General features: G+C 41.2%; 1 protein-coding gene across 1 annotated transcript in view; it reads right to left on the bottom strand.

Annotated features, from left to right (window-relative positions):
- The window catches only part of itprid2 (ITPR interacting domain containing 2), a 74,499-nt gene that overhangs the window by 2,663 nt on the left and 47,899 nt on the right, over positions 1–23,937 (bottom strand). The window contains exons 5-19 of the mRNA XM_053626287.1: positions 21,248–21,301; positions 19,076–19,115; positions 17,854–17,955; positions 17,000–17,208; positions 12,134–12,786; positions 11,778–11,838; positions 10,288–10,376; positions 8,054–9,781; positions 7,532–7,606; positions 6,178–6,293; positions 5,598–5,742; positions 5,020–5,085; positions 4,398–4,670; positions 1,366–1,506; positions 383–499 (exon numbers count right to left, since the gene is read on the bottom strand). Coding sequence (XP_053482262.1) covers positions 392–499; positions 1,366–1,506; positions 4,398–4,670; positions 5,020–5,085; positions 5,598–5,742; positions 6,178–6,293; positions 7,532–7,606; positions 8,054–9,781; positions 10,288–10,376; positions 11,778–11,838; positions 12,134–12,786; positions 17,000–17,208; positions 17,854–17,955; positions 19,076–19,115; positions 21,248–21,301 — 3,860 coding nt within the window. The 3' untranslated portion in view covers positions 383–391. The remainder of the gene's footprint in view (positions 1–382; positions 500–1,365; positions 1,507–4,397; positions 4,671–5,019; positions 5,086–5,597; positions 5,743–6,177; positions 6,294–7,531; positions 7,607–8,053; positions 9,782–10,287; positions 10,377–11,777; positions 11,839–12,133; positions 12,787–16,999; positions 17,209–17,853; positions 17,956–19,075; positions 19,116–21,247; positions 21,302–23,937) is intronic.

Raw genomic sequence — 23,937 nt, 5'->3', positions numbered from 1 at the left:
TTTTTATATTGATCCAAAACATGAATTTGAATCTGTACTGACTCTATTTAAAAAGTACATCAGCTGGGTTAAGGGGTGGCTCAGGGTGGGGAAAGGTGGGAATGGGATGCGTAACAGACATTTGAAAGTTTGTAAAGCTGCATCGCAATGCTGGTTTTGTCAGAAAGAAAAAAAAAAGTGTGATAAAAAATAACAATTCTGAAGTATTATTTGTAAAAGGAGAAAAGTTGTAAATGTATACATACTGTATGCTATTGCAACGTTTATAGTTTCATTAAGCAGATCATGTCTAACTTTGTCTATTGGATCAACATCTATCCATCCATCCATCCATCAAGGTAAGGGAGAGTCAGGTAGTTAGACTCGGTTTAGACTCACCTAGTCACCATTGTCATGGCGCTGGCTCTTGGGTTGCTACGGGAGATCTCCGCGGCAACACAGCAGCGAGAAGCTCGTTGACTATCTCCTTTCTGATCTCATCAGTGAGACTCTGCTTAATCTGAGAACGAGAAAGGGGGGGGGGGAGAAACACGTGACAATGCAGCAAACGGCAGCAGATATGCAAAAATATATACAATATAAATGAATGCAATTCTATCGTAATTGAATTAAAACTATGAACTAATCTGTCTATTTACACAGGGGTGGTTCTTTTACACTAAGGGGGCATTTATTTATTTATTTTTGCTCCACTCCACTTGTCCCCTTGGGTTAGGAGTCACAGTAAAGTTCTTCTCACGGATCACCTTTGTACTATGATGAACCCTGGTGGGAGTGGCTTCTCCCAATATGACTCCGCCTCCACCCCCAGGGCCTGAAGGATCAGTGAATAGTTTGATGATGAAAATCATATACTACGGTCTTCACACTCACACCACGTGGAACATCTCACTTGTGATTATTTCACACACAAGCATATTCCACGACACCATTAAGTGACATGACGTCATGTTCCTCTGCATTAGCCAGAAACCTGCAGCTCCAAAACTGCTTTATTCCAGTTTCACCCAAACACTCAAGAAGGTTTTCATGAACTGAGCCAAAGTCATAAATCAGCCTGAGTGACATTTCACCAGCTAACCAGTCAGAACGTTCCAGTGTCACCTTGGCGGTCACTAAAAGCACAAGAACACTGAACATGATGCCAAGAACACAAAAACAAAAAAACCCGCTGACCGTTTTACTGACTGATTGATTTTGGTTCTCAAATGACATGAACAACATCATTAATTTCTTTCTAGAATGGTTCGAACAAATAACATTCAGTTAGTTCGTCAATGAACCGACTAGGTCCGTCACATGACTCCACATCTGTGATTTGAAAGAAAAAGTCTAAGTGGAAGATTCACATGTTTCAGCTGTCACCTGTTGGATAAGTTGCTGCATAGGAGTATTTCCGCAAGCTTCCTCTCCACCTCCTCCTCCTCTTCTGTCTTCCTGAAATGCAGGATCTTTAACATCATCGTCCTGGTCCGAGACGCTGTGTGCCGTGCTCTGAGCCGTGACCTGAACAAATACATTCAGACAAAATACTACAAGTATGAATAGAGGAGTTTATTAATTTACTTACATTTTAGCTTTTTTTTTTTTGTCTTAAACACCTTACGTCCAATTAACACGGACCCTTATCAAGACATCACCTTATCATAGCCCTTTCGGTTGTTTCTCTCTATAGTCATGTGCACTTATTACCCTCACTTCCTATAGTCAAAAACCCTCTTGATCATGATTCCTCATATTTATAATACTAATCATTTTATAATCAGAACCCTAATCATTATGACCCATTATGTCATTATTGTAGCCCCTTATATTTATAGATTTATTATCTTGACCCCTAGTTATCAAGACTGTTATGCGTGCTCATCTTAATGACCTTTTACCACAACCGCTTTTTGCCATGAGCCCCTCATTATCATAGCCCCTTATATTTATGAGTTCTTACCATTGAAATATAATCATTAGCCCCTTATGTGATTTCTCATCCTAATGACCCCTTGTCCAAGTAACGTCTCATCCACGTGACCCCTTGTCCAAGTAACGTCTCATCCTAATGACCCCTTGTCCAAGTAACCTCTCGTCCTAATGACCCCTTGTCCAAGTAACCTCTCGTCCTAATGACCCCTTGTCCAAGTAACCTCTCGTCCTAATGACCCCTTGTCCAAGTAACGTCTCGTCCTAATGACCCCTTGTCCAAGTAACCTCTCGTCCTAATGACCCCTTGTCCAAGTAACGTCTCGTCCTAATGACCCCTTGTCCAAGTAACCTCTCGTCCTAATGACCCCTTGTCCAAGTAACCTCTCGTCCTAATGACCCCTTGTCCAAGTAACGTCTCGTCCTAATGACCCCTTGTCCAAGTAACGTCTCGTCCTAATGACCCCTTGTCCAAGTAACGTCTCGTCCTAATGACCCCTTGTCCAAGTAACCTCTCGTTCTCGTGACCCCTTGTCCAAGTAACGTCTCGTCCTCGTGACCCCTTGTCCAAGTAGCGTCTCGTCCTAATGACCCCTTGTCCAAGTAACGTCTCATCCTCGTGACCCCTTGTCCAAGTAACGTCTCATCCTAATGACCCCTTGTCCAAGTAACCTCTGGTCCTCGTGACCCCTTGTCCAAGTAACCTCTCATCCTAGTGACCCCTTGTCCAAGTAACGTCTCATCCTCGTGACCCCTTGTCCAAGTAGCGTCTCATCCTAATGACCCCTTGTCCAAGTAACGTCTCATCCTCGTGACCCCTTGTCCAAGTAACGTCTCATCCTAATGACCCCTTGTCCAAGTAACCTCTGGTCCTCGTGACCCCTTGTCCAAGTAACCTCTCATCCTAGTGACCCCTTGTCCAAGTAACGTCTCATCCTCGTGACCCCTTGTCCAAGTAACCTCTGGTCCTCGTGACCCCTTGTCCAAGTAACCTCTCATCCTAGTGACCCCTTGTCCAAGTAACGTCTCATCCTAATGACCCCTTGTCCAAGTAACGTCTCATCCTAATGACCCCTTGTCCAAGTAACGTCTCATCCTCGTGACCCCTTGTCCAAGTAACCTCTGGTCCTCGTGACCCCTTGTCCAAGTAACCTCTCGTCCTAGTGACCCCTTGTCCAAGTAACGTCTCATCCTAATGACCCCTTGTCCAAGTAACGTCTCATCCTCGTGACCCCTTGTCCAAGTAACCTCTGGTCCTCGTGACCCCTTGTCCAAGTAACCTCTCATCCTAGTGACCCCTTGTCCAAGTAGCGTCTCGTCCTAATGACCCCTTGTCCAAGTAGCGTCTCGTCCTAATGACCCCTTGTCCAAGTAACGTCTCGTCCTAATGACCCCTTGTCCAAGTAACGTCTCGTCCTAATGACCCCTTGTCCAAGTAACGTCTCGTCCTAATGACCCCTTGTCCAAGTAACGTCTCGTCCTAATGACCCCTTGTCCAAGTAACGTCTCGTCCTAATGACCCCTTGTCCAAGTAACCTCTCGTCCTAATGACCCCTTGTCCAAGTAACGTCTCGTCCTAATGACCCCTTGTCCAAGTAACGTCTCGTCCTAATGACCCCTTGTCCAAGTAACGTCTCGTCCTAATGACCCCTTGTCCAAGTAACGTCTCGTCCTAATGACCCCTTGTCCAAGTAACGTCTCATCCTAATGACCCCTTGTCCAAGTAACGTCTCATCCTAATGACCCCTTGTCCAAGTAACCTCTCGTTCTCGTGACCCCTTGTCCAAGTAACGTCTCATCCTCGTGACCCCTTGTCCAAGTAGCGTCTCATCCTAATGACCCCTTGTCCAAGTAACGTCTCATCCTAATGACCCCTTGTCCAAGTAACGTCTCATCCTCGTGACCCCTTGTCCAAGTAACGTCTCATCCACGTGACCCCTTGTCCAAGTAACGTCTCATCCTCGTGACCCCTTGTCCAAGTAACGTCTCATCCTCGTGACCCCTTGTCCAAGTAACCTCTGGTCCTCGTGACCCCTTGTCCAAGTAACCTCTCATCCTAGTGACCCCTTGTCCAAGTAACCTCTCATCCTACTGACCCCTTGTCCAAGTAACGTCTCATCCTCGTGACCCCTTGTACTTGCTACCCATCCTCTTTGTGATTCCTCAACCTCTTGAAAGCTCATCCTAGTGCCCAGCCATCCTTGAAAGCTGTCGCCCACATGAATTCTCATTCTAGTGACCCCTCATCTGTTTAACTCCTCGTCTTCATAACGTCGTCATTCCAGTGACCCAACATCCTCGGGAACACCTGTCCTCACGAACCCTTGCCCTTGTAAACTTTTGTCTTTGTGACCCCTCATCCTAGTGACCCCTATTTACATCCCCATATGGTACCTTTTATGTATGAATCCTGTGTACAGCCCTTTAGGCTCCAAGAGATGCTATAAAATAAAATCAGTATAAATAATCACTTGACCCCTGACCTCAGGAAGACTAGAGCTCATGCTCAGTGTTGTTGTTCGCTCCTGGCTCTCTGCTCCTGATCTCAGAGGGACGGAGGGTGTTAGGCTGACTGTTGAGCGATATACTCCTCCACTTCTCCTGGTTAAAGACGAGGTGAGGTCATTGGGGTCACGGGATCGCACCGGACTCACCGACCTCGATGAGCGAGTTGAGGACGGTGTGTCGACTGCACCAGAGCCATCATAGCTCAGCTCCGACTGGAGATACATCTGCTCCCGCAAGAGATCAGTTACCTGTAATGTAAATAATGGAATAATGCTCTTACTCTTGACTATGTTCCATCAGAAACCAAGCTTTAGTTTATGTATTATGTCATATTTAGTATCTTTTACGATTAAAAATAATTCGCCAGTGTTTTCTGAGACATAAATGAATAACAGGTATGATGCATATAATAATATGAGCATTTAGAATCTATAAGGAATTGCAAGATTTTGGAAAGAACCTTCACAAAACATATCACATTTTTACTAAAATAAAGCTTTAATTTGAAAAGTCAAAGGAAAGTCCTCACAAAGACCACTCTGTGTGTGTGTGCGTGTGTGTGTGTGCGCACGCGTGTGCATGCACGTGTGTACTCACTGGCTCTGTAGCTCTGAGTGCAGAGGAGCTGGATAGACTGTCCATGCTCTGACCCCTGGACAAATCCTGAACACAAAAACACAAACCTTGCATATTGGAAAAATGAATCCACTAGGGACATTTTCATTTCCACATATCTGTAGTCCAGGTCAAGTATCAGACTTATTTTTTTCTTTCCGGCTGTCCCAAAACTGAAAGATTTTTGTTAAAAATATAGGACAGTTTAGGTCCTAAATGATAAAGGTGAGAAAAAAAATTCATAGAACACATAAGACCATAATAAAGTCTTTGAGCACAGTACCAATACAGAGTCCAAAAGAGCTCATATTGCAGCTTCATTTTTCAGTGACAGTGTCAACGTCAAGAAGACTTTGATTCAAGTCTGAAACAAAATGTTTTCTGGTGATTTAAAATAAATAAATAAATAAAATAAGAAATACAACTATGTAGTTTAAAAATTAGCTGAATAATCGTGTTATCATTCATGAAGGTGGTTTTTGTTATGGTTGTGGGCCTGTGCGTCTCGTCTCTATGCTAGCCGTACATTGATTAGTGTTGATGAAGTTGCGCGTACTGACCAGTGGATGGTGGTAGATGCGGCTGCTGCAAGCCGAGTGAAACTGACCATCCAGATTGAGGAGTCGATCCTCCAGCTGCAGCTCCAACTCCTGCAGCTCCTGACGAACAGCGACACGAAGCCTCTGCAGCTGCTCCGCCTCTCGCCTAACACACACACAACAAATACAATACAAACAGTAATAATAATAAAAAATCATGCATGAATTCATATATCCCATATTAATATTATTTTATTTTTTCTCTTCACATGGCTTGATTATTTAGAAAATGAAAACCCATATAACCTTCAGCTCTGCTTACATTTCTAAAAATTTTAGCACTGAGCTAGAATCAGTACCGTTTCAGATACCAGATTCCTTCTGTTAAAGAAAATACACTGAGGAACCGATCCAATGTAAGGACCTATAATATCCGTTAAAGCTTCTGAACTCCTTACAGAACTAGGAAATGACAACGTGACACATTGCTCACTCTTCCCAAATGTATTCAAACGAGACAAGACGTGTCTGGCGCACGATGCTTCTATAGACCTGAATCAGCACGCGGTATAGTGTACTCGTGGCTGTGGCATTTCCTCACCTTTCATCAGGAGTGAGGAGTTGATAAACCGTAGACTGCTGCTTCATCAGCGCCAGCTCAAGGTCCATCATCTGTGTCCGGAAAACATTCAGGTTCCTCCGCCGCCTCTGCAGCTCCTACAGCAAGCAAGTGGGGACAAACACAATGAGAGAGATTATACACAAATGTCAAACTACATTCCTGAGAAATATGTCCACTTTCAAGAAAAGTAAACAAAAACAGAGGGTCTGCATGTGTAATAGAGGTAAATGCAATGTCTTTTAAAACTTTTTAATATACAATATAAACTCATGCTCAAACAGTCATAATTCTGACCTAAAGAGTATGAGCCTTTGAGTCAATGGTGGACAGGTTTACCCAGCGAAACTAGTTGGTTGAATTGACATTTTTCCATGTGTGTCAACATGCATGCTAAATAAACAGCAGGTTACTTACTGTACATAAGCCTAATTCTACCACACGCTGCTGCCTATCCAGCCATGGCAAATACATTCAACACAGATGTAACTAAATAAGGGGTAAAAACATGCATGTGCTTTAAAATGCCATCAAAGCAAATGAATGCCATTTAAAGCATATCAGGGCCTTTAATTTGTAATTTTGTTTTCAAGTACATTTCTAATTGAAGATTTTTTTGTAAGAAGAACTTTAAAATCAATATAAAGACTCTGTAATCAGATAAATAAATGATACTCTTCAAATACTGCAAATTAATTACTTGCAAAAACGGGCAGAACAAATAAACATACAATAGAACTGAACGAAAAACAGAACAGAACAGGATAAAACAAAATAAAACTGAACAGAATAGTATGGAATAATCGAATTATAAATAATAAGTTCTATGCTGAAAGAGTCTGCTATCAAACTGCCAGCAAAACAGTAGCATGGCATTAAATATGTGAAAAATAAAGTACTTTTTCCCAAAAGTAAAAAGAAAGTTTTCAAATCTGCTTCCAGAGTTCCAAAAAAACCAACATTCATAATTCTACAAAGTTATCAAAATACCACAGAAAAGTGTATTGTAACTATTTATTATGATACTGATATAGCCAGATAATCAGTATATCACCCTGCCCTGTGCAAGACCATATCAGTACACAGTACCTGCAGAGGAGGAAGTAGAAGGCATAATACAATAGAGATCGAGATCACTGTAACAATATAAGCTTTTAAAACGTAATTAACAGCATACGGATTTAGTAGCACAAAATGTGTAATATGTCATGTCTGAGATCATATGGCAGATTCCAGATAACTTAGAATAGCAACACAATTAGCAAACTACTGAAGACCGGTTCACCTACAAAAACCAAACAAGAATGAAATGAAAGTAATTAAAGATCATCAATACCTCATAGAGTGGTTGGACAGCTTGGTGTGGACTGTGTACCCCTGAGGGTGTGCCATTGCGTTGCTCAGAAGCGTTCTGACAAACAATCATTAAAATAAAAAAAAAAGAGGGAAATGATATCAGCTAGATGTCACGCACATATGAAACAGGTCTGAACACCACACAAAGATATGCTGAGTCAGCCTTGTTTGCTTTCAGGGAGAGACGACCAGGAAACCAGAAACTTCCTTACTTGGGCCTTCTGGAGAAATAACACAGCTAATCAAGGTCTGCTAATCTAAAGTCAATAGTGCGCCATGTAACAAGCAGCAGAGGTGATATACATGCTGTTATTAGCAGCAGGTCAGGTTAAGAACATACCTTGGGGAAAAGAGTTCATCAGAAAATCAAATGCTGCCAACAATATATGAATGTTGGTTTAGTTAGGTAAACAAAATAAATTTTTCTAAATGGTTCCGCTTTAGTTTCATGCAGCACTTGTCTTGTCTAATTAGCCTCTTCCTTATCTGTAAAAATTCTCACCTGGCCAAAATTCTGGACGGTGCCTCTAATTTCATGCAGGACTCGACGCAGCTGCATTTCTGTACTGCCCATAGACGGGGGAGGAGTTGAGATGTCTGATGGGAATGACGAAGATGGTGGGGAGAATGGGGCAGGCGGAGTATGGAATGGTGAATTACACTGATGTCCGTAGGGCATAGTGGGGTGATATGGTGTGTTACCGTAGACCAAGCTACAGGGGGCGCTGCAGGAGTGGGTAAGAGGCACTTGAGGGTTGTAGGAACTTGCCTGCAGGTGGAAGTTGAGTGAGGAACCATAAGGATTAGTTAGAGGAGAAAACTGGAAGGGTGTTAAAGGACTGCAAGGAACACTTTGTGAGTGGGTATAGGTCATATTTTGTTGGGGGACAGGTGAATCATGATGTGGGGTGTATACAGGATGAGGAAATGGTGAGTTCTGTGGCTGAGGATACTGGGAATACAAGCCACTCTGTGTGTAAGGGCAGGGGCTGTTGATAGGGGTATAACTGCGACTAGGGGGGTTAACAGGTTTCTGGTAAGGGGAGCCAACTGATCCTCGGAATTGAGGAAGTTCTTGCTGGATGTGACGTGGAATCGCAGGATGTGGTATTCCTGTGTACTGGGTCAGATCAGGGACACTGTTAGTGCTCCAAACAGGAGCTTCTGCCATACGCCGCAAGGGCCAATCAGCAGGGATGCTGTAGAGTGAGCTAGTCGATCGAGTCAAATGCTGAGGCACATTCATGGGGTATGGAGGCACTCGTGTGCTGTCTAGCTCCGTCTCTGGATTTAAGCTGATCGAGTCTCCATCAGCAAGATTGGACTGGTATCTGGACTGAGATTTATTGTCATCTACCTTTTCAATGGATGTGACCTCTTCTGGTTCCCCCTCATAGCGATAGCTGTAGGACGGTGGAGTACACCGTTGGACTGAGCCCTGACCTAGTTGGATGTGCACATATGACACCACCCGGGTTGGACTCAGCAGCGAGCTTGGGAGGGAGCTGGACCTTTGAAGAGGGTTCCTAACCTGCTCATGTTGATTCCTCAGTAGGTCGCGTGACCGAATCCAAACCCGTCCTCTCTGATCCTCACATGAGGTTGTCCTCTGCTGGGCCCGAACCAGGGCACCACGAACCCTACCTAAGGTGCTATGGTTCTCCTTTTCATGAACACTGGACTCAGGAACAGGATCTGAACTTTGACTTGGGGTTGGTACATTTTCTAACTGTGGTTCTAATGGAGTGGATGAGCTTGAAGGTGATGATGAATTTGTCTCTGTTGAGCTGTCAGCCTCCATGATCATATCCTGTTCCCCCACAACAGTTGTCTCTGTACTTGCATTAGGTAGGCTTGGTGCTGTAGCCAGATCTGTAGATGACTCTAGATCTGCTGACTCTACAGTGGAGAGTGATTCTGTGCTAGAGCTTGTCTCATTTACAGAACTAGTAAGTCCATCATGAATGTCCATCTCAGACCCAGCATTCTCCAGAATCTCTGGCCTTATCTTGTCCATGACGCAATGTTTTGGTAACTGTTGGCTCACATGTACTGGAACTTCCTCAGCTCCGATCGGGCCAAAGAGCCCCATACCAGTCTGTACAAGTAGCTCCTCATCCACTAACAATCTTTCAAAGGCTGGGTTTTCCAGAGACACAGGTGTTCCGGGTCCAACTGCCTGAGAGGTCACAGTCATTTCGCTGTCACAGCTGTCCAAGCTCTCCTGGACCTGATGTAGAAGGTTAATATTTTAGTAATCTTAATGTTTTATTACAATGAGCTCAATGTACAGTGCTTATGATGCGTTACGATAAAAACACCTACACAAAGTGTGATCTGTCAAGCATAAATTAAGTGTTCAGCTATCCAACAGGGTAGCCATCAGTCTTAAATTAATGCGACAAGCAAAATTAAGACAATAAGATGGTTTATATAAACCATGTTAACAGAATAATAATATACGCCATTTTGTACAATTTTTGGACTGTATATATTCACTTGTTTGTTTCATCAACATTTACACGATGATTTTGACAAAAGATGTTAAATTAACTGAAGTGTACATCATATCTTCTGTTTGAAAAAGAAGCCAGTGACTTTTGATTTCAATCATCAACTGAAAAATAGATCTGTAGGGTGCAGTGAACAGGTCTAGACTACAATTTGCAGTACTGGGGTTAGAAAACTCTGGACTACAACCAGCAAAGCACTCTTGACTGCCTGATGAACACACACCTTCAGAAAATTAGCTGAACCTTCTGTTGAGGGGTCCTCTGCAAAGCCGCTGCTGTCTGACTGTTGACTAGCTGTCCTCAGTAGAGGCTCTGGAAACAAAACGGACAAGTGGATTATAAGATAATGAGAGAATATCAGAGTCGAGTTTGGAAACCAATTTGTAATACATGCATTACACCTAAAAGCCCAAATGGAAGCCAATACGTTTTGCAAACATGCCCTTGGATTAACACTGATGTGAGATTTCTTAATGCAGCTTAGCTGCAATTAAGTCACTGAAAAGGTTCACTGATCAAGGGGTCCTGAATATTGATCAATATTGATCATCAAAGATGACAAGATGGAAAATCTGCACCATGATGAACTTCAGTTGTAATTCAATATAATGATGATGTTATTTTCATTTTGTTAATGCACTATGATAGCGGCACAAAGGTAAGACTTTTCAGACAAGCAGCTGACAGGAACAGTACTATTCCAATTTTCTGGTGCCAAAATGTACAGTATGTTTTACAGCAGGAAAAAGCCAGTAAGTCTTATCTGAAATCTACCACAAGAGGACAGTCAGGATCCACTGCTTCAGTACATTCCCAACTCAGTTTGGTTTTAGGGATGGGTGCTAAACTATGTGGGGATTAGTATAATGATCTCTCTGTGAAAAATAGGTCTGTCTTTATGAAGCAGTCCCACTGATTTGTGATCGAGGCCTGCTATATTTTTAGGAATTCTTTACAAAAAAAAAAGTGTGTTTTGTAATCCAAAGGCTAATGTAAAACTTGTGCTTCAGCTGCATAATATTTGTTATACAGATGACTGAATTAAAACTTTAAGCCCCATAGCAATGGTTACTGAAACCATGTGGTCCACATTATGCTTCTTCTGTAGTCTTTTCCTAAGGTACATTTTTTTAGGATTCCTCACAAACTGGAGGGGGGAAAAAAAACAAAAAACAAAAAAACTTAATTCAAAAGGCCACAAAGAATCTCTTACTGAGCTACTGTGTAATCCTACGCAAGTACAATGACTGCATTCTAATTTAATCAATGGGTTTTGTTAACCTGCAAATGTAACATTTTTTTTTTAGTAATGCAACCCTCGTTATAGCATCTTTACTACATTCATGTTACACTTATGAACCACTGGATACACTGCCAAAGCATATGATCTAAACTGAAGAATTTTGACAAACATCTCACTATTGCAAAGCAATAAAAGGGGCAGAGCTAAGGAGGAGGCAGGGCTAAAAGCAACAACAAAAAATAAATAACTGCAGTTACAAACAATAATAATCTGTCAAATGGGATGCAACATCCACATAGTAAGATCTAAACTATGAAACGTATGATGATTTGTAAATGTAACATGAGAACTGTATACAAGAAATCTGCATTATGGATTATGAGAATTATAAAATTTTGGTGCTGCATTCAGAAAAAATTATATATATATATAAACCTTAAGAGGTTGGAAATATGGACAGCAAGACTCACCACTGCCCTCTCTGGAGTAACAGTGAGACCCAGAAACCGCGTCATCCTCGTTACTCTGTAACTGAAGTAAAAGACTTTGTTACCAAAATATACGCTGCTAAAGCCAACACATGCATGCATAATTAAGCACAAAAGGACATAAGATAATTAACAATAACTGTATGCGACTGAGCCAACAACAACCACCACCACCACTACTCTATCCTGACCTTTGACGCAGTGTGGTTCCTGCACGCTCATTATCTGTAGCTTTCAAAGGTCACAACATAAAATTACAGCTAAAAAAATAAAGAGAACAAAATAACAACAGCAGGCGAGGGAGGGTTCATATGTAAAGTTCTGAAAGGAAAGATTACCTCTTCCATTTCGAAGGAGTCTCGTGGCTGGGTGAGGAGATGTGCCATGTGAGGATTGGGCAGGAAGGAGCAGGGCTCTTTATCTGGAGCGGAAGAGGAGGAGACCGTCTTCTGCTTTTCGGGCATGAGACTCGATTCGGATTCAGCAATTTCTCCATTGTTCTGCTCCTTGCCCAAGATAGGTCTGTCTGAAACATCCTCAGGTTTTTCAGCAACACTTGGAGACAATCGTTCTCCATTTACAAGTTTGGAGTTTTCTGCCTCCGAGTCACAAACCTCAACACCAGACTGATTAGACTCCTCAGTTACTGTCGCCAGAGTGGAGTCTTTCCTCCTGAACATCTTCTGCTTGAGCTCAGCATCTGACTGAGGCTCACAAACACCGTTCTTCGCTCCCTCAGGGTCAGAGTTGGTAGTTTTTGCGGGCTGTGCCGACATCATCTCCGCCAAGGCCATAAGGTTTGGCCGTGTGATATTCCTCTTCAGGATCTTGACCGCATTAAGGGTGGAGCTACTACTCCGTAGTGGGGGAGGATCTTTAGGCTCTGGTTCCTTGTGGCAGATCTTTTGAAGTGGACGACCCGAGACCTGGGAGTAGATCTCTGAGAAGACGTTGGCCACAGTGGCCAAAACCTCAGTTTGGCGAAAACGACCTAGGAAGAAGGAAGCAGGCATTAAAGCTTTGAACATTTCCAACATCATTTGAATTAATCATGTTTGCAAATCAGCTATAAAAGCGCCAGTGGGGGATCAAATGCGCCTTTGCTGCTGCATTTGCGGAAATTCTAGCAAAAAACAAATGCAAGCAAATGCACACATTCAATCAACCAAACTTTCTAAACACACATTTTATTTGACGTGTACATGTTTCCATGAGATACCAAATAAATGACCCGAGCTGTCAGTAAATGAACAAGCAAGCAGCTATCTCAGCCTGAACAGCCATTTTCCTGTGTAAAGACACTGTGACTAAGCGTTCAGGCACGGTTCGAAGGAAAACCAGCCAAGAGCAGACAGTGAAGAACTGAGAGAACTTCCTGGCTTCCTGATCAGCGTAAATGACACTCGCAATCAATCCTTCTCCACCCCCTGTGTATTCTGAGATGGAGAGACAGATGTTATGTAAGAAAAGACAACAAAACATTGTGGGAAAACTGCAGCTCATTTCTGCAGCAGCTTTTCATTTTCGCGTGTAATGTCAACAGAATTGCAGGACCGTTTTTTAATGTTGCAGCAACTTCAGTGCAAGCCGAACACGGTGTTCGACCGAGTCTTAAAGCATTTATTTCTTCACCTTCTGCAGCAAGATTTAGCGCCTTCAATAAACACATGTGGTTTAAACTCAAACTCCTACAACAGCACATCTTTTCCAAACCTCCGTAATGATGACAAATGAAAAGTCTCGCTCTGGTCTAGATCCTTCCTGATCCCATCCGCTTGCTTTCTAATGCTCCAAGCCAGAGGTATGCAAATGTGAGCCAGCAAGCAGGCTGGCATTGTGGTGGCGAATGGGCAAAGAAGCAACCTGAACAGCTCTCAGAAATGACTCATAAATTGCTGCTATGTCTGCTAACAACTTTTTCAACACTCTCATAAAAGACGCCACTGTGGGCTGTTTTCAGTCATTAGAGTTGGCTTTCATGCTTCCTATATATTCAACAGCAATGTTCTTATACCAACTTAGAAATAACACATGAAACAATAATCTGCACAAGCATTTATCATTGCTGTTCACATTAATAAGGCATTACTTTCTACCATGATTAGACAGACAAAGAGACCTGGATCAATCATCAATTATGGCTAGAGATATTGGCAAAAAATTTCAGATTACAACCTTGACGCCTCCATGTTAAAAGTCATTCCTAAAAGGACGGCACAATTAATCGAATATCGATCGTGATTACGATTTTGTCTGCCCACGATTACACGAATATGATCGACTGCGATATTGACGTTTAAAGTTCGTCCTCCGCTCATAGAAAACTCCGCTGCAGATCAAAATCAAGCACTTCCTAAACTTACAGCCAGTCACCATAGAGCAGTGCAGGGATGACGTCATTTTGTAATGCCAAAACCCGGAAACGAGTTAGCATTTTAGCACCAGATTCGTGTTGGGTTTCAGAACGCGTTGCGAGCTCCAACGCTTGTGCAAGGGGAAATCATGACATTAACAAGTTGCTAAATGGGACTACAGATTGTTGTCGGGGACATTAAATGTTATCACGCCGAACAGGAAAAGTCTTTGCAGATAAACTGGTTCAGGTATGCTGTGCACAATCCACCCGCCCAACAAAAAAAAACCCTGGATAACGATTCATCCACAGAATAAATCTGTATTATGGAAAATGTTTTTAAATCAAGTTTGGAAAAGTTGTCGGAAGCTTGGTGATGGTGACGTTGAAGTCGAGCGACCGAGATGTAGTTCGTTTATAGCGTACGGTTAGCTGTTTATTTCTGGCAATTGTATTTAGGCTTCATAAACGTTGTGTTCATTTGTGAAAATGATCTTGATGGACAGAACATGCTAGTCTTGTAAACATTTGTTGATCACAGAGCTTATTTTTTTTTGCAATAATCCAAAAGTCTATGTGCAAATCCTATTGGGTTTTTGTTGAGGGAACCGGTGTGATGCTAACTTCCGGGTTCCGGTACAAAATGACATCATCCCTGCACCGCTCTATTGGGTGATTTGTCTGCGTCTCTCCTCCTGTAAACACTGTTATTACCTTTTCTGCATATACCTGAATTGTTTTCATTTGGTTGCATATTGTTATATTTTATGCATATTTTCATTTGGTCGATGGCATTTTTATTTTTACTTATCCTATATTTTGGGTACAATTTTATTTATATTTTGCTTCTATGAGATGATGCACTTTAAGGATCAGTCTAATTTGATGCAAAGATTTGTACATTAGCAGGAATGTAGCACGACATGGAGGTGAAAGCAGCGGCCTGTTTATGGTCTTATTGCACTTGTGAAAGTGCAATAAAAATATGTTGTCACTAAAATCAATGAATAATCGTGATAAATAACCGAGATCTCAATATTGATCAAAATAATCATGATTATCATTTTGACCATAAACGTGCAGCCCTAATTCCTTAGGCTCTCTAAGAGCAACAGCAAATCTTTGACATATTAGTATCACTGCCTGTGGAAGAAGCCTTAACTCTCTTGTCCAAGAGCTGTGATCACATCTGCCAAAGAAACTAGCAAAGGATCTTTGAGCACCATGCAAGAACTTAAGCCAATGTACAGTTGGAGTCTTGACAAACAGTTCCCACAAACTAATCAAATGATTGATGCTCCTAACAAGTTGGCCAGACCCCACTTCTAAGATTACCTTTAGCTGGCAGTACCATTGTGATTGATGTCTTTGAGCTGGCTGTACCATTGTGATTGATGTCTTACCCATTTTTTCCCTTTAATTTACTCTTGCCAATTCCCACCCCATTATGCATGCCTCCCTCATGCCATGCTGGAAACAGGGTTGGGCCTCTTAGTTCCAGTAAAGGGGAATTCTTAATGCTATGGCATACAAAGACATGTGGAGAACCACCACATATGGGGGTCAGGGGTCCACATACTTTTGGCCATATGTTGTACCTCATTCAAGTCAAGAGAAGCCACTGAATCTTTTTTGAGCCTGCCACTCGGGCAACTATTCTGTTTAGATGCTATACTTCACTAGCATTACAGTAGAGGAGAGGAAAATAAGACCATTCCTCCCAATAAAGGAACTCGGCCAATTAAACTCTCTTGGACTCTTGCCATGCATGACTATGGCATGGACCAGCTTCAAACCTGTGACTTTTTGTGACCAATGATAAGGTGAAGCCCAACACAGCTGCGTCATTTGGAAGTTCCTCGCTTTCATTTCTTTCCAGATAATAGTCTACTGCTTCAGAAAAAGAGAATTCCCTCCAATTTTGTCAGAGATCTCTCAAAGCCACCAGGCTAGACTCTTCATTCATCCATACTACAATCCATCAAGATTGAGAAAGGCTTTGAACCCATCTTCAGGTGGTCCATTTCTATTGATAGATGGGTTTGAGGGCTGCTGATACATTGTACATAGCAATAGATGGGCTACAGTTCATAACTGTACATCTAGAGAGTGACCTATATGGTAAGATATCCCTGATATCTATAGATGCCTCTTATGTTTATCTGCTTTATTACTATTATCATCACGTAGATATGTATGGTATATATGACCTTGACCTGTTTGCACACTTGAACATTGTGCATGTTCGATATTAAAATTAATTAAATAGAGAGCGCATAGGGGAGAAAGAGTGTTTACCCTAGTAATGGCTATTCAAAAGCAGGAATTAAAAGCTCTGACACTTTCTTTTCCTATTACTAAGAAACGGACTACAATGATAACAAGGTCATGAAATAAATGGCATGAAACTTCTTGATTAAGCCATTATGCTAGAATCACATGATCAGGCTACAATCTGTTATCATGTGGGAAAGTATTTACAGTTACATAGCACTTTTCTAGACAATCAAAGTGCTTTACATAGTATATGGGGGGGGGGGGGCTTGGAGGGGGGGGGGGATCTCCTCAACCACCACTAGTGTGTAGCGTCCACCTGGATGATGCGACGGCAGCCATAGTGCGCCAGAACACCCACTATACACCAGCTACTAGTGGAGAGGAGAGAGTGATACCAGAAGAAATCTTCCATTTGTTTAGTTAAAAAAAAAACCTCCTACCAGATGAAGAACCGGTCTAGAAAGTGAGGTGAACCATGGGACAAAGCAGCTGTAACTACATAGCATGTTAAACAGGAAGCTCTCTTTCCTTCTCACCATCCAGGAGCATAGCCTAGAACAAACAAGTCTCTTACTGGTGAGGGCGTAGTTGGGATTTTCCAGCTCCATGCGCTGCATCTGTGCTCCCAGATAAACCTTGATATCGATGCCCTTGGCACCGGACGATGTATTGAAGAACCGTGAGGGGATTTTGGAGGCAATGTCTGGCTCTTCGCGGCCGAAGCCCAGGTTGTAGAGGATTTCCTCTGGGTCCTCTTCATACAGGTCCAACAGCTCTGAGACACTGGTGGACATTAGAGGTTACAGTGTTAAGGTTAAAAGCTTTTAATTATGATCACAATTTTGCTTCTAAATAATTTGCCCTATTTTTGGGAATTCAAATCCAGATTAGGCCATAGCCATAGGGGGCTTTGTAAGAGAATATGTGGTGAAAGATCCAATTGTGGGCAGCTGTGAGCCCAGGTATACATAAAAGGGTAGTTACAGTCTCCGACAGGTGTGCTTAGGTGTTTTATGATCAGCAATTACAAAGCATATGGCTGCTGACTTGATGTATTGGAAGAAGAATGAAACAGCATTGTGCGATAACGAAAAACTAGTTAGTCTCCAGGGACTGACAATGACTAAAATTGGGGAAAAAAATGAGTCAAAAAGGAAACAAAAAAAATGCTACCATTAGATATTCAGTTTGCCCAAGTCAATACGAGCTCTTGGTCCATACCCATTTTAACATTCACATTTGATTGCATGCATGCATGCATGTAGTGAAAATATATATTTGCTTAGCACTAATAACAAAGTATAGTGTGACATTCCACTCCACAGACTAAAAACAATGAAAAAAAAGAGAACAAATTCCAAGTGGAAAGTACACAATAAGAGCTCGAGTTCACAGTTCATTGTGGAGTGTTTAGTCGTATGTCAATACCTGGACACTGTGCCGCTGCTCTTTCCCGAACCGGTAGAGTTCATACTCCGACCCTTCTGTCTGAACTGACTCCTCTTCTCCACTGCTTGCATGTCATAACTACTGAGAGAGAGAGAGAGAGAGAGAGAGAGAGAAACATTAAAAAGAGAACAGACAAACACGCCTGTGCAGTGACAATTCACTGAAGTGTGGCTTGTTACTTGGTAGTGACGGACCACTATTGTTGTCACTAGTGGGCGTGGCCTCTCTATGTTCTTTTTTAAGAAACCATGACATGAAGTGATAATGCGCATTCTTTCATAATGTGACATATTTCCAATTGAACAAGGAAGTGCGTTTCCTCTTGATATTTGTATGTGGGGGTGGGGGAGGTGGGTGGTTTGAAACATGACGTACTTAAAAAGCAAGATGAGAGACGGCCAAAGAGAATTTTGGCCAAGAGACAGCCAAAATTCTACTGCATTTTGACTGAAGATTACAGGAGAGAAAGAAAAAAAACCCCAAAAAAAACAAAAAAAAAAAACAAGGCTGTATTCATTTCCAACAAGTAGCTGTAGAAGCCAAAATGAAGTCATAAATATATATTTACACATCACTGAGTTACTTTTGTTGAAATGTATTTTAAAGGTTGGAATAAACCCGAGATGATGATGGGTATCGGGTTCCATTTGTGCACGTCTTAAATTATTAAATGGAAACTAAACGCAGACAGGAAATAGTGAGAATAGAGAAGTTGAAGGATGTTAGAAAACCCACCCTTTACGACAGGTCCAAGGATTGTAGCCAATCATTTAGACTTGTTGCTTTAACTAATTTACACAAAATGGAGAAATCGAAGGCCGAATTGTGTTTTTTTTTTTGTCGTCACGAACTTAAGTTTCATTTAGTAAGTGCAATCCTAGCAGTGTTTTCAAATAAACACTCGTCATACTGTGCAAAGTCCACTGTTTTTGGTCACAATGGCACTAAATGTGCCAGTGTTAAGCAGGTCATATAAGACATTTTAAGACCCCTAGATCTCAACTCAGGACCAAAGAACGCTTTTACGATGTGTGCCGATTTTATTCTTCGCCAGCAAAATTGAGCTGAAACTCGTACAGACTAATAAAAGGAAAGGACCTGTGCTGCCTGCTAACATGAACACTGGGTTAGATGAACAGGTGACTTAAAATCAGGGAGGATGGGGTAGATAGATGGTAATCTTTCATGAGGGTTTACTTACCTGGGGTCAGGTTTGGCACTGCTGCTCTGGAGTAGATGGGCTAGACAAAGAGGGACGGAAAGAGAAAGTGTAACATTCAGTCAACACTATCAAACCACATCATAGCCACCTACAGTAACACTAATACTACACTGATACACTAAAATACACCAATTATTAAACAGTGTTATTAAACAGTGTCGTACAAAGTCCAGAAAAATATTCCTCCCAGAACATTCCATCTTCATCCTCCTTTCGTGTCATTCCTGTGACTCTTTACAGAAACTACTAAATGTCCTCGCAAGTGTGCTAGCCAGGCAGCCCAAATTTACATTACAAATCACATATGGACTGGGAGCACAAAGTGACAAGTCTTACAAAAGGTTTTCCCCACACCCAATTTCGCAGTTAGACACGCACTCCTACACTGTTCTGTATCACCTCGTCTACATCTGTTCTCTCCTTTCTACCAGTCAAGTCACCCGACCAACCAGAGTGTAGCATGAGAGCCAAGAGGGCGGGGCTTTGTCCTTCTAAGCAGCATGGTAGATTATGGATGCTTGCCTCTGGGCTCATTTGTCAGCTTTGAGACTTCCTAAGTGGTACCTCGTGTTTCTTTCGTTCTTTTTTTACGACTTGGCAAATAATCAAACTTTTCCTTATTGCAAATGTATAAACAGATGTTTAGTGTTTGATATTCGCTTCTTTAAATTGGCACTGGACCTACTGAAAGACTGCTTCAATTTCTTTTACTAAATGAATGCCCAAATCTTCACATAATTGCTTCAAACAATGGGACCATGATTCCATCCCATTTGGACAGACCGGTTTCAATTCCAGTTTTCTCCAAGACCCTGGCTCCTTTCTTTTTGATTCGATTGTCTGCACCTTATTAACCGGAGTTTACCATCACGAACATTAACGCCCGAACGAGTTCATCTGGTCTAGTTATGTTCTTGCTTTGCCCAGTTTTGGACTGAGTTGTTTCACATACACACTGTTTCACTTCTGTAAAGGATTCCAATGCAGCTGTTACTGGGTAGGATTTACTTTCATTTCTGCATTTTCAGTCTTAAATAAAAAGCTGAGTCAATGCAGAGGCAGTGCAACAGTGCAATAGGTAAATCTGGGACGAATGAAAAAGCAGTACCTCGATAATTATGATGTTGCAATCATTTGGAATAATTGCTTATGAGGCTAGTCAGCCTAGGGTTAGGGTTTCTTATTGTCAAAGCTTGCCCCGGTGAACGCTTACACATTAAGTTAACCCTATAAATAAAAAAACATTGCAGATGGATTAAAACAGCAGCAGGCGATCAATCTGCACTTAAACTCACAATATATAAATACCTGAGCATGTGTTAAGCCCTGCCTCCTCTCGAATTCCTTTGGTGGCCACACTTAACCAATCATAAACGGTTCTGGCTTTTCAAATTTCATAATTGCATATACAGTATGAGAAAAGTTTAACGACACAGATTTTGTACATTATTTTACATGAAGTTTAAGGGTTCTCAAGAACTTTTGTTAAATCATCTTATGCTATATGCTTATGGACCAAAACATGAAACGTCCTTGACTGAGTAACGGGCAGAGTTCTACCCATCAAAGAACTTCATGTCTTGGACTTAAGTTTTAAAGATGATGTAGAAGAATCCTAACAACAACACAGGATTCCAACACTAGGTGCTTGGACGCCTAAAAACTGGTAAACCTTCCTTTAGTTACTACCACTGTGGAATATACTTTCTGTAAAAATCCCTAATATTCCCTCACTAAAATACATCTTATTTATTGCTTCAGCTTCTATTTAACCACCTTCCTGTGATGCTTAGTTGTATATTCATGTCTTAATTGCTTATTGAACTTTTTTCGGTCAATTTTATGTTTTAAGTTTAATTACCTTTCACTGAATCTATTCCTTACTTCCTTAAATCAATTTTAATAAAGTTTTTTTTTTGTTAATTAATGAATGCATTTTACCCTTGCCTTATTAAAAAATAAAATAAATTAAGATTATTAAACAAATTGGCTGTTATTTAAAATTCCCTTAAAGCTCCTTGAAATTTGAATCAGTGACAAGACATTCATATCAGTCGGAACTTCATGAAAAGGTCTCGTTGCTTTTTAGAGACATGTTACAACACCTTTCCCAAGAGAAAAAGTTTTTAGTATCTACATATAAACGCTTACCTTCAGCACCCAACGACAAGTCATCTTCGAAGCTACAGCCATTCCTCTGTGGTCCTACAAAGCAAAAGAAGAACAAAACCCTTACACTTGGCCATTGCTAAACACCGACTTCAAGCCAAGAACTCGTCCTCCATTTCTCAAAATCACATTTCCTCACACCCACACACAGTTCCCATTGCCAAATCAGCTCGTCACGTAGAGATAAAACACATACTATTAGTGTGGACCGCTACTGGCTTATCTACAGAACGATCCTATTGACCACATGGTGGTGTGTGTGTGTCTGTGTGGGTCTAGGCTCCAAAGTTCACAAGGAGTGGTGGCTTGGAAAGTGACTCAACCCTGATAGTTACTGTAAGTTACATGGAAAAAAAAACCAAACAAAAAAAACCCTATAAACATATGTATATGAACAAACAATAAAACAGCCAGAGAGTTACTGCTATTTAATGCTAGAAAATCTCACATTAACGAGGCTGGTGAGAGAGAAGACGGCAGATTGAAGATAAAAGTGCAGAACCTGTCACTTGGCCTTTGAGAAAATCAGGAACCAGACACACTGAGCTGCGTGTTAGCTAAAAGTTAAGAGTTTTTCATTTTTTGCCTGAACTATTCCTTTAAAACTCTGACCTCACTCAATTTTACACAAAATTTACAAAATCCAACTTACATGTCTTTCTCTTTATATATTTATTTTTTGCATTAGCCTGATGTTTTGGTCTTTTTATTTATATAAACAAACATGGATTTTTCATGCCATTTCCCATTTTGATGATCACACTTGCAAACAAAAATCAGCAAACGAATTAACATGAAGCCGCAAATATAGCCACATCAAAAGGTCAAAACAAAACTTTCAGTGTGGTGGCTCTTATTTTCTGAAGTATAAACTGGTGGTATAAAATGGTAGTAGTAACAATGACGACACCATCACCACCACCACCAAACAACTTTGTTTATTATTCAACGCTGTTGAATTCATGAATCTGATTGGTCAAAAGGCATTGATGAATTTTCTACAACATCAGCTTTCAACATCAGACCGTCGTTCCAGCTGTAATTCAAAATCACATGTTTACATTAACGCGCTCATTCTAATACTTTATCGTTTCTATAGTAACGACTTCTACAGCTGTAACTTTCAATTTTCTGATACGGGGACGTTTTCAGGACAGAGGAGTTTGCGCTTTGAGGTTACTCAGTAACATGCCCCGCTGTATTTATTCATGTATGCATTATATTATTTAACTCAGGGAAGAACTGCAGAAGGAAGGACTGTTCATAGCTGCGATACTGCTATAATGTTTCATGGACATACCACAACATAAAATGTAATTATAAACAGGGAGGGCGGAGAAAAAAACAAAACAAAAACCAAACATACAGCTTGTTTGTCTTAACAAATTTAAAAATGTTCGTGTTGGCAAATTTCTTCTTTGGGATGGTAACAGTTAAGGGTTAGAAATCAGAAAGGGATGAAATTGTGGCCAAGCCAAACCAGGACTACTAACGCAACTTGACTAATACAACATGCGCAAAACAAACAGATTCAGCAGCCATAAGTAAACAGTAAATATAAATACAAGTTTATTATTTATTTATTTAAATACATCTTACATTGATTACATGTTGTATGTTTGTGTATACGAGCACTATTATCTTGGTGTTATAGACAGACATGTCTACAAAGGCCAGAGTTTTCAGTCTTCCTGTACATGGTGTGCTGCTGTGGGAGATTTTTATTTATTTTTTAACTCAGCTCTGGTGACCTGTAATGATAAAAAAAAAAAAACCTACCCATGATACTGAGTCTATAATAAAACCTAGCCTCTGCTAAACTCCTTCAGAACAGGGAGAAGATTGTTCACCTTTTAACACCTGAACTCTGTGAACTGCCATCTGTCAACGCACGCTCATACACACCCAGTCATTCCCACACACTGTTCATTACCTACAATAATTTCTCTGGATCAATCTGATAAGGACAAAACAGATAGGTTGCTCAGAGTTTAGCAGAGGGAATGGTAAATGCTGTGCATACTACAGTATATAGTGGCAGGAAAAACATGCTGGCACAGGAGGCAAATTTCCAAGTTGCAATATATATCTGCTATATATGCGTATTATATGTGGGTTCTGGCAACCCTGCTTACATGACAGACGTTTGTGATACTCACAGGAGCTCTATTCGGTTTTAGCCCAACCTAAACACTGCCTTACTGAGATACAAAATAAAACCATATTTCTACCGTGTTTACGTTAAAAAAAAAATGCTGTTTTGTGCAGTCACTCAGTAAAGCTCATGCAGACCATGTGCTGTACACAGAGATTCAAATTAATTTTAAAATACTGTAAGACTTGTACATTCATTCACAGGAAAACTTTTATTTTGCACGAGTGCACACAGAGAAGCCACAGTTTTTTTTGGATATCCATGCACAGCAAATACCAAGAACTGAATGACATGGCAACGAAAAGCCTTCTCCCATTCGCATTGACTTCTTTGTGAGGCTGGTTTTTTAGTGCTGGCGTTCCTGAAGAACAAGTATAGCACCAGACTGATAGTATAGATAGTCTGTGGTTTTTCCCTCAGCCCTACTCAGCCACGACTGGACCCTCTCACATACTCTATCAAAGCCCAACCATCCCACTGTGAGTAGTCCAAAACATTGAATTTGTTTTATATTATA

This window comes from Ictalurus furcatus, chromosome 6 (genome assembly GCF_023375685.1).
Source record: "Ictalurus furcatus strain D&B chromosome 6, Billie_1.0, whole genome shotgun sequence".
Taxonomy (NCBI): Eukaryota; Metazoa; Chordata; class Actinopteri; order Siluriformes; family Ictaluridae; genus Ictalurus; species Ictalurus furcatus.
The sequence above is the reverse complement of the archived record's forward strand: the minus strand, read 5'-3'. Positions and strand labels throughout refer to the sequence as shown.